This window comes from Galeopterus variegatus, unplaced genomic scaffold, assembly GCF_000696425.1.
Source record: "Galeopterus variegatus unplaced genomic scaffold, G_variegatus-3.0.2 Scaffold612, whole genome shotgun sequence".
Classification (NCBI taxonomy): domain Eukaryota; kingdom Metazoa; phylum Chordata; class Mammalia; order Dermoptera; family Cynocephalidae; genus Galeopterus; species Galeopterus variegatus.
Genome location: NW_007726723.1, coordinates 262,035 through 273,735, shown reverse-complemented (window position 1 = coordinate 273,735; position 11,701 = coordinate 262,035). Strand labels below are relative to the sequence as shown.

The window sequence follows — 11,701 nt, the reverse complement described above, 5'->3', positions numbered from 1 at the left end:
TTTTTTTTTTTTTTTTTAAAAAGATGACCGGTAAGGGGATCTCAACCCTTGGCTTGGTGTTGTCAGCACCACGCTCAGCCAGTGAGCAAACCGGCCATCCCTATATAGGATCCGAACCCGTGGCCTTGGTGTTATCAGCACCGCACTCTACCGAGTGAGCCACGGGCCGGCCCAGAGTCTTTCTTTTTTTAAATCTAAAATGGGTAACAATTTCAGCACTTTAAGGGGAAATTTTAATTACCTGAAAATTACTAAAGTAGATTACAGAATCTCTGGGCAATGCTGGCTAAGCATGAGTGCTTCCTGCAAAAGCATTTCACTTATTTTTTTAGTGATTGTTTTATAAGTATATTGGGGAAAATATTTTACACATTCTAAATTGCTCTTAAATATCATTATAATAAAAGATGGTATTTATTATTATAATTTAATTACCTTTAAATTTTCAAATGAGTTCTATAATTAATTTTATCATCTAAATCCTTACTACAGATGATTACATTTCAATGTTCAGAAAGAAAAAAGGTATTTTATTGCTGTATTTGAAACCATAAAATATTATAAACTTGTTTATGACCATTTTGAATGACCAAATAAGAAGAAGCTAAAATAGACAATCCTCTCATAAAGGATTCAATGTTTTGTTTTTTGACAGGTGGCTGGTGGGGGGATACAAACCCTGGACCTCGGGGTTATCAACACCACGCTCTGATCAACTGAGCTAACCAGGCAGCCTCAATGTTCTTTGATCTTTTAAATGCGTACTGTGCTCACAAGGATCAAGTTAACAAGTTCAGCTGGCATTTATTCATTTAAGAAATGTATGTACTGAATATTACTATGCATTGCTTCTGTATCAGGCACCAGGGCTACAGTGGTGCATAAACCAGGCATGGTTACTGCCCATGAAATTTTCTGTAGATTATCTTTTCAGATAATAAGAAAGTTAAGCTTACCTAACAGAGTAGAGACTTTTTAATTTAGATTGAATTACTTCTGGTATCCCAGCAGTTCATACACTAGTATAAGTGATTCTTTTTGGTGAACTTTTAAAATTAAATTCAAGGTCTTCAGAGTAGTCAGTAATAAATTTGAAACAGTTCAATGTCCACATTGTTAAATTCTCAGTCCTCATCTTACACGACATACGCATACATTTGCCAAAGGTGATTTCTCCTCTCCTTGATACCCTTTCCTCCCCAGCCTTCAGGACCACGCTCTCTTAGTTTTCCTCCACTTCACTGGTCGCTCCTTCTCGGTCTTCTTTGCTGATTCCTACTCATCTCCTGAACCCTCAATGTTGATCACTGTCCTCTTCTCTGCTCAATTTACGTTCTCTGACTTGGGGAAAAAATGCATCTAGTAATCAAATCTTTAAATCCACTTATATGCTGAAGACTCCCGAATTTATTCTTCCATTCTAGGTCTCTCTCCTAAATTCCAAACTCATATATGCAACTGCTTACTTGGCATTTCTATTTCAATGTCAACATATCCATTACTGATCTAAGGCAACCCCTGGACCCTACCAACTTTGTTCTATCTACAGCCTTCTGCGTATCGATTGATCTCTATCCTTCCAGTTGTTCAGGCCAGGAACACTGGAATTATTTTTGAGTCCTTTCTTTCATTCACAACTCACATCTGTCAGTCAGGAAATTCTGTTGTCACTACTTTAAAAATACATCCAGAATCTGAGTACCTCTCACCATCACCAGTACCTGCACTATATGGTCTGATGTGCCATCATTTCTCACCTGGATTGGTGCAGTAGCCTAGGTTCGACAGCAGTCAGGATGATCTTTTTAAACCTAAGTCATAGCATGTCACTACTCTCAAAACTCTGCAATGGATTCTCATTTCACTCCAAGTAAAGGCAAAATCCTCACATGGCCTATGAGGCTTTACGTGATCTGAACCTTCTCCCAACCTCTCTGATCTTTTCTCTACTTCCCTTCCGCATGTTCACTACAATCCAGCCAAAGCCATCTCCTTGCTCTTCCTCAAATGCTCTGCACAGATGCCTGCCTCAGATGCATTTCTCCCCAATACTGGCATGGTCAAATCCCTCAGCTCCTACAGATCTTTGCTTAAATTTCACAAGAGTTCCTCCCCCTCTGGCCACTGTATTTAAAACTGAAACTTTCCCCTGGCATTCCCAATCTTTCCTACCCTGCTTTTTGCTTTTTGCCATGACACTTATGACCCTCTAACAAATTACATAATCTACTTACTATGTTTCTTATTTGTTCTCCTCTCCTCAACTAGAATGTAAGCTCCAAAAGCAGTCAGTACATATTTTTTGAATGAATGAATTAATTAAAAGGGTATCCAATAAATTATGGATGGATGAGATGCATTCAATTCTTGGATTTAGTAATCCATTGTTAAAGGGCAAGTTTATGGGAGCCTGTGGCGAATCACTACATTCCTCCACGCTCTGGCTGACATAAACTCTCGGCTCTGTATATCTTAGTTTTTAGTATGTACTAGTGCTAGAATAAGTTCTATGCCACTAAAAAATGCTATAATTAAAACACTGATTAAGTCAAACTGGCCTCTGCCCTTCGTCTTTCACATTAACTGACCTCCCTGGAGATGCCCTGCATAATCACTAGTTATAGTTAAGTACATAAATCCCTGACTGCCTTTATTCCTAAAACATGTCACATCAAGGTGACCACTTAGTAATAAACTCGATCACAAATTAGCTCCTGCAATTTGTAGCAGACTTATGACTTCCAGTTTGAGGCTCATAATTGAAATATTTTTCTTTCTTGTAAATGGCATCAGGTGCCTCTCATTTCAGCTCAAGCTCAGCTGTTCTGGAGCAGGCTGTCTTTCCCAATAAAGTATTCTCAATGTGATTTACAGTCATGCATTGCTTAAGAACAGGGATATGTTCTGAGAAATTTGTCATTAGGTGGTTTGTCCTTGTGCGAACATCACAGAACGTACTGAGACAAACCCAGATGGTATAGCCTACTACACACCGAGGCTACACGGTGTAGCCATTTCAATCTTAGGGACCACTGTGATATCTGCAGTACATCCTTACTGAAATATCCTTATGTGGCGTGTGACTATAGGACGGTACTTAAAAAAGTTCATGGAAAATAGAAATAAAATATGAATCTTTCCACAAACTTTTTGAAGTACCCTCACGTATGTACATTACAGACACTTTACAGACACACCATCCGCATATCGCTACAAGTCTGGTTGACAAGCCAAACTTCAGATTCAGCTGCCTTCCACTTTGAGATGACCCATGGGTCCCCAAAGAGATCAAGGACACAATTCAGTCTGGGTTTTAAGTCACTACATTGTAAACATACTCTTCAAATATGATGAAAACTCATTTTTCACATAATGCAATAAACATAAGACAGAAATTTAGTTTTATCTATGCATAAGAAAATATATAATTATAGAGGTGGAAAAGTGGGAAGGAGGAGGGTGGCTAGTGAGAAAATAGGTAATGGACATATAGAATAATTTACAACTTGTAATGATGAACATGTTAATAATACTGATTTGATCATCACACATTGTACCCAAACACTGATAGTCAACTCTGTACTCCATGAATATGTTTAATCAATTATGTTTCAATTAAAAAATAAATGAATGAATCAGAATTTCAGCACAGTAAAAAAAAAAAAGGAAAATATTCTCACGACAAAGCATTTTGGTTTTCCAAATCACTAAATTATAACCAAATAACTATAGAATGTTTGTAACTACATGAACTTTTTGTATAAGGATTGTATCTATTATAAGATGGTCATGGAGTTAGACAATTCCTTGAAACTATTTTACTCTTTCAATATTTGGTTTTAAAAAACTTAGAGAAAGAGGGTTTTGTTTATTGTTTAGTGTGCATTTTGTTGATAAGACTACTCTGAACCATTCTGCTCCTCTAGGGTGGCAAAGCTAGTGAATAAATCCAAAGGGGTCAAATTAAGTATGGCAGGAATGGTTAATTGTATACTTCCATGAGGGGAAATTTCAGGACACTATGGTGACACCAGCAAAAAATAAATAAAACCCAGCCATCTATAAGAGCACTTCTTCATATGCATTTTTAAAATATAACCAGCAACGTATCTAAAATGAACTATCAAGTATGCACTTTACAGTGCAGAGAAGTGCTAAGATGATAAATGTACATGTATTTTTGCTCAAGTATCTCCCCCCCAAAAATGGATTTTGTAACACTTCAGCCACTAATATTTATAACTGAATTTAAAAATCATAGCCAGATGAAAAGTCAATTAGGAAAAATGTTACATGAATGTTACAAAATGTGATATAATTGCCTTGGGTTTTTTGTTTTGTTTTGTTTTGTTTTTGCAGCTGGCCAGTAAGGGGATCTGAATTATTGAACTTGGAGCTTGGCGTTATCAGCACCATGCTCTAACCAAGTGAGTTAACCAGCCAGTCTAATATTATAACTTTGAAAAAAAAAAATTCTCAAGCAATCATAGCTGGTTTCTTTACAGCTATCATACGCTTCTTAAGAAATCAGGACATCTCTACCTTCTCCACAAGGTTCCCCACCCCTAACCCTTGCCCTGATAATTTCACCCTTTCCACTCTCGGCATTTGATTAAAATAATAAAGACATTATAATAAAATTCCTTTAAAGGAATTAGAAAGAAATATTTCAACAATTTTCTAATAAACTATTAAAAGCTTCATTTAAGTATGTTATGTTTTTATTATCAATTCTCTATGGTATTTCTAAATGGTAACGTGTAATAACTGAATTTTACATAATATTAAAACTGTCTTTCTAATGATCTTTGGAATATTGCTTTCCCAACAGAAAGCATTAAGAATCTATGCCATGTTCTAATCTGTCATTTTGCAAGTTAGACGAGATAATATTTCTACAGTCATCACAAACAGAGTGCTGGAATCTCAGGGGACCCATGAACCCACCACTTCCTAGACAAAAGAAGGCTAAGAGATGTGATATAACTGTCAAAACACATAAAATCAGTGGTATAAATTATGAAAAGTTATGGTTCTATTTTTCTGAGAAGCAAAACCACAAATTTTCCATCAAGATTAAAAATAAAAACAAATGAAACAAACAAAAAAATCACTGAGAACTCCTCAACCCCATATATACTAATCTCTGAAATATATTTGTCTTTTTTGTTTGTTTCCTGGCACCACTTCTCACCACAGAAGCCAAAAAAAAAATCAAATATCTGTGCTTGCTGAACCCTACTGCCTGGAATGTGGCAACCACCTCAGCTCGGCCAGCTGGATGCTTCTGCCCAGGCCTTTGGTGCAGGAACCATATTTTACAAAGTTGTAGGCAGCAGCGGTAGGTCCAGTGCTCTGTCAGGGCCGGGCACCAGGGCAGCAGCTCCTTCAAAAAGCCACTCCTCTGATATAATGTCAGCTCTGCTTCATCCACCTTCTCTTGGCTTCTGACCAATTTCTAAGCTAGGTTTACAAATCTTCCTATGGATTCAATGAGTTGCATTCATGAAGTTCCCTGCTCAGTTTCATGCACCAACTCACATTCTCTAAGCTGGGAGCAGAGAAGAAGTGGCCCAAGCATTAGGTAAGATGCGAAGGAGCTAAAACAACCACCTAGTTCACAGCAGGGGTGAAAACTGCTGGTTGTAATCTTATTCTGAGCCATTTATATGTTGTAAGAGTCATAATTACAAATTAATCACTACATAAGTGTTCCCCCAAAGCTCTTTTAACCTGCTTTATTGATTACCCTTTTTCATTGATCCAGCAACCAATTCACAGGTTCCAAGGAGTGAGATGCTTCACTCTCCACTTTTTCTTTCCTGCCACTCTACTGTAGATGCAGCCTTCTGAAAGTACCAGTGCCTCTCATGTCCCAGCTGGATTCTCATGTCCCAGCTGGATGGAGGGCTTCAGTTTTTGTTGTTGCTGTCATTGTTTTTCCCCCAGAGGCAATTTTTTTCTTGGCTATTAGGAAAAGATCTCTATTAGGTTCTCCTCTAAATAATTTCTGTGGGGTAAAATGCCTTCATAGAACAAAGGTTCGATAAATGCTTTTGAACAAACTCTAGTCAAACCTTTCAGAAGCTGACCTTTTTCTAGCCTTGTAGAAACACACCTTCTCTAGAGACAATTATCTTGATTTAAGAAACCAACCCTTCAGCTTCTGTTTCATTACTAGAAATACTCATGGAAGTGTTTAATGGCATGGATGACATTCTCAGTAAGCATTTGAAAGCAAACTTTTCCACAACAAACATTTTTTACATTATGCAGTGGGATGTTCTCATACCAAAAATGGGTTGAATAAGACTAAGAAAAAAAATCACAAAGAGATTAATTCATTCAACATTTATTGAGCATGCTAAGACTCTGCTAATAGCTTTAAATATGTTATCGCTAATAGAATTTAATAGCAAACAGTAATGCACTGTCCAGTACATCAAAAGAAAAAGAATTCTCTAACACACTAAATGGAACCAAGAAAGCATTAAGGAGAATCTTCTTTTATCCTACTCCTTCCTCCTCCATTAAAAGGGATCATTTATATTAAAACCAATGGCAGCACGGATCAAGAATGTGGAACATTTGATATTTTACCATTTGAATTTTGGATTTAAAGAAATGTTGAGTTTTTATCCCTCTATTCACAAAATCTCAAAATATTTGATATCAAAGAAGTCACAGAACTCATATATTGTGCATTATTACAAGATATAATTTCTAAAGTGATACAGGCATTGAATGTTCTGCATGCATCAGTTTTCCATGGATGTACCTTCTATTCAATTTCAAACTATTTTTATACTTATAGATAGTAACATCTATATACCCAAGATCATCTGCCTGTTCTTTAAAAAAAAAAAAAAAAAGCTTTACTGTCCTACACAGCTTTTTAAGTGATAGTTTACTGATAACAAGAACACATTTCTTTTTCTGTGTGGCTCAAATTATTTTCATGATGGAAGGCAATTTATAGCCCTAACAGTCTCCATCCTTGAGCTTTGCAGTAGCCTTGAATTAATGGTAGATCATAACTTAATAGAATACAAGTATGAAGTTTTATATATTTTATCCTTAGAGAGACATTTGTTTAAAAGAAGGAAAACATGACTGCGTATCTCTCAAACCGATCCCTAAGTATGTGGACTAATTCTTTTAATTTTTGAACATCTTAAAAAATCACTACAGAATATGAGATTGCAATCGTTGCTGAGAGATGTTTATTAATAAACATTGAAAAACTGTAAATAAAACCTCAGTATTCTTTTTTTTTTTTTTTTTTTCGTGACCGGCAACGGATCGCAACCCTCAGTGTCGTGCCCGTACCGGACCGGGACCGGCAACGGGATCGCAACCCTCGGTGTTGCTCCCGCACCTCGCTCAGCCAGTGAGCGGCCGGTCTGTATGTGGGATCCGAACCCTCGGCGGGAGCGCCGCTGCACTCCCAAGCGGCGCACTCTCCAGTGCACCACCGGGCCAGCCCAAAACCTCAGTATTCTTTTTTTTTTTTTTTTTTTCGTGACCGGCAACGGATCGCAACCCTCAGTGTCGTGCCCGTACCGGACCGGGACCGGCAACGGGATCGCAACCCTCGGTGTTGCTCCCGCACCTCGCTCAGCCAGTGAGCGGCCGGTCTGTATGTGGGATCCGAACCCTCGGCGGGAGCGCTGCCACACTTCCCAAGCGGCACACTGTAGCAGTGAGCCACCGGGCTGGCCCAAAAACCTCAGTATTCCAATGGTCTATCTTCTAACATGTTCCAAAGGTCAGCAAACTATTGCCCAAGTCTGGCTTGCCAATTATCTTGTTAACAAAGTTTTATTGCAACACACTCATGCCCACTTATTAAACGATTTTTCTATGGCTGCTCTCTACAATAGCAGAGATGAGCAGTTGCAACAGTGAACATACAGCTTGCAAAGCCAAAAATATCTACTCTACTATCTGGCAAAACTATAAAGCCCTCTAAAACTCTAAAATTGTGTGAAGGCTGTTGGCTTACTTTTGGAGCTCTGTTAACTCTTGTTAAACAACAGCAGCAAAGTTTAAAAGACATGCTAAACAACTTCATTTGGCTAGGGAGATTTGGTGAGGGGTTTGGTGGGAAAAAGAGACATTTTGACATTTGTACCACAGTGGCTAAAGTCATAGCTGACACCTCCACTGCGTAACTTGGAGAAAGGACACAGAACTTGCAGTAACTCTTGAACAGTGAATTTCTTCACCTACAATGCAAGACATGGTTGGCCCATATGACCTCTAAGCTTTTCAATTTTTATATTTATTTAAAATGACTTAAGGAAACCATAAGCAAACTCAGAACCATATGAGTTCACAACATGGGAAAATGGAAACCAAAATAATTAAACAAGGCTATGGTGAAGTTTCTTGTACTATTCTTGAAACTTTTCAGTAAATTTGAAATTATAACAAAATTAAAAAGGCATAAAAATAGTTAAAACCATTTTAAATGTTAGCACTTAGTTACCTTCAACAAGCAAAGTTAACACAGTAACTGCCATAAAGATCTGTAAAACATACATAAACCACGTTCAGCACGTCCATTGAATCAAGCATTCCTGAGGCTGCAGACTACCCTTACTCCCTCTAATTCTGCATCCTAAAGTACCACCTTACAACTTTTACCCTTTGAATTTATCCCACTTTATGGAAAATGAGATAGCTAATAATTAAAGGGATCAAAGACAAGTAAGACTCAAAAGAAGTCAAAAGTGAGAGAAGGGTAAGAGGGAGAGGGGCCAGGAGTGATGGAAAAGGAGGAAGAGGGAAAAATAATATGAATAAAAGAGCTCAGTTAATCAACAAACTACATAAACATGTTCCAAATTATTACAAATTATTACAAATATAATACTCCCATTTGATCTAGTTTTTTGGCAGAATAGGAAGAAGTAGACTTTTCTGAAACACTTGACCCTTGCAAAATATATGTATATCCTGTATACTTTATATTATATTAACACATTCTAAAGAGAGAGATGGTATTTTTACAAAGTACAAACACTAAGCAAAAAATTATGCTAACTGAAAAAGTGCCTAGAGAGCCACATACATCCATGTTGTTAAATATAGAAACTAACTGTAATGAGAATCATTATCTCCAGTTTCCAAGGATACCAGGATAAGTACAACTCCTAAATTGCAGTTCATTCAGCAAAGGGCAGAGAGTAATTTATATTCAGGGTCATCCCTGGTTGACAGATGTGGAAGGAGGACCAGGGTTAAATCACCCTGTTTGTTCTATTCTGTTTGTCACCTGCTCCAATTCCTATCCCTCAACTCCCACTCTCTGGTCCCAACCCTGGCCAATGTTTCATAATAAAAATTTGGAAAATCTGATTGTAAATAACTCCCAAGAGAAAAAGAATCCACAAAGGGCAGGACAGTCTGAGATGTGATTAATGCTAGGGGTGGGGATAGGGGCGGGGATTAGCATTCGCATTTGCTTTGTTTGTGAAAAGGAGAGGAGGATGGTTTTGTGTGTCAGTCACACTAGTCACCATCTTCCCCAGTGCCTATAAAGCAACTGAACAGTTAATTTTAACTTCCTAACCCACCAAGGCTATGCAAGGATTTTGGAGCTTACCACTCCTCAACTGCCAGAGTCTCTAGAATCTAATTCATCTTCAACTTGTTCTGTCTTCTACACTCTAGGACCTAGACCTTTCATATTGACTACTTACTTTTTGTTTCTACAGCAATAAAAATTTAAAAACTACTTTCTGATAACCTACGAGATACTGCCTCTGAATCATTTATTTGTTTATTCAAGACCCATTTATTGATTGCTTTCGATATGGCAGGCATTGTACCAGGCCACTTATGCAGTCATCAGAAGTGATAAGAGACTTCACTTGTAAGAACCAGGTACAGTATCAACAGTCCATGTCACTTAGGCAGTTTTAAAAGGGGCACTCTCCCTCTTAGTCAAGTTGTCACTTACTAAAATAGTGATGTGTATTTCACAGATACTTCAGATTTGTCTTAAACTTACAAAAAGTATATGTAAAAATATGATTCAGATACAACAGCAATTTTCCATTTAGTTCCTCCCTCATCACCTGTCTATGCAATCCAGTAAGTCTTCCCTAGGTGCAGAGGTACTTGTAAGAGAAGAAAAGCTCTCCCTGCCTCCAAATGCCTCCACCTGATGGACATGAGACAACGCACCAGGCTAAGCTTCTTAGCTTAATGTGATAATACAGGAAAACAAGCTGCCTATTTTGATAATGAAGGCCTTCTAGGACTTCCGTCCTTTGCACCAGTTACATTAATATTGTTCACAGTTTTTAAGAGGGTAACAATAAAATAGAAAACGTTCCTTACAGTTATGTAACATATACAGTATATCTCAATAAGGCAAGCAATTTTTTTTTTTTTTTAAAGATGACCGGTAAGGGGATCTTAACCCTTGACTTGGTGTTGTCAGCACCACGCTCACCCAGTGAGCAAACCGGCCATCCCTATATGGGATCCGAACCCGTGGCCTTGGTGTTATCAGCACTGCACTCTCCCGAGTGAGCCACAGGCCGGCCCAAGGCAAGCAATTTTAATATTAACAGTTAATGCAAAAATTGCAACATGTTTCTTTCTATACATTAACTTTCTTCCTATGCATATTAAATGACTTGAATACCGCCTATCTAAATGCATTGTTAGGAAGAAGTCAGTACGGCCCAATCCTTTTCTAAACGATTGTTTTTACATCAACTAAACAAAGTAGTAACAGCAAAATTTAAAACTATAAAGACTATATGAAAAGGGAAGTTAGCCTCAATTCTCTCAAAAGTTATGTTAGTAATTATTTTGGTGTATTTTCCTGACACTATTTGTTACAAGGGGCAACATTTTGGGGTAAGACGGCTTCACACCAGACTCTACGCCTGAATCTTAAAGCTTTGAAAATGCTTAAGTTGTAAGGTTCAACTAAATAGGCCACTAATTCATCTTTTTCCTTATTCCACGCAGGGCAAGTGCTTCGTAGGGTAAAAACATAGACACTGTGTTAGGCGGAACGCCAGACACAGAACGCATTCACAAGTCACTGGCAGAAAGGTCACCCTCTGTTCTAACATTTTTTCTCATAACCCAGACCAGCTTTCATGACCTAGACCTCTAAAGATAGAAGCCAGTTTACATTAAGCGACATAATTGTATTCCCTACTTGTGCATAATCAACTAAAAAAAAAAAAAAAAAGTCAGCATCGAAAGTACCCTACCCACCAATTCTGGAGCCTAGAACTTGGACTTGAGCCACGTGGCTCGCTGGATGTCAAAACCTCGGAGGATCACCCCTTTTTCTTCTTTTCCCTATTACTCTAATCTCTACATCGCGGTCTTGTACATTGAACATGTCTTCGAAAATACTTCCTAGTAGCTCACCTCTCCGCCCCCTTTTAACTAGAAAGTGTTCAACAGGCCAAAACAGCAAAAAGGCAGCAGAAACGCCCCTGAGCGCTGCCACAAACGTTGAAAAAGTGGATGGAAGACCACGAGCGAGGGATCCAGCTCTGCCGCCCGAGGCCGAGGCCAGCATCCCCCGCGCGGCGCTGGCACAGCTCGGATCCCGGGCCCAGCTTCGAGCCCTCCCGCCTCCAGCGCAGCCCGCCCGGCCTCGCCCCTCCGGAGAGAGACCACAGCCGTCCCGGGGACCGTCCTGCCGCTCTCGGGGGTGTGG

General features: G+C 38.6%; 1 protein-coding gene across 1 annotated transcript in view; it reads right to left on the bottom strand.

The window, feature by feature from the left end:
- The window catches only part of ZDHHC2 (zinc finger, DHHC-type containing 2), a 72,080-nt gene that overhangs the window by 59,159 nt on the left and 1,220 nt on the right, over positions 1-11,701 (bottom strand). Inside the window, exon 2 of the mRNA XM_008570550.1 lies at positions 10,861-11,024. Coding sequence (XP_008568772.1) covers positions 10,861-11,024 — 164 coding nt within the window. The remainder of the gene's footprint in view (positions 1-10,860; positions 11,025-11,701) is intronic.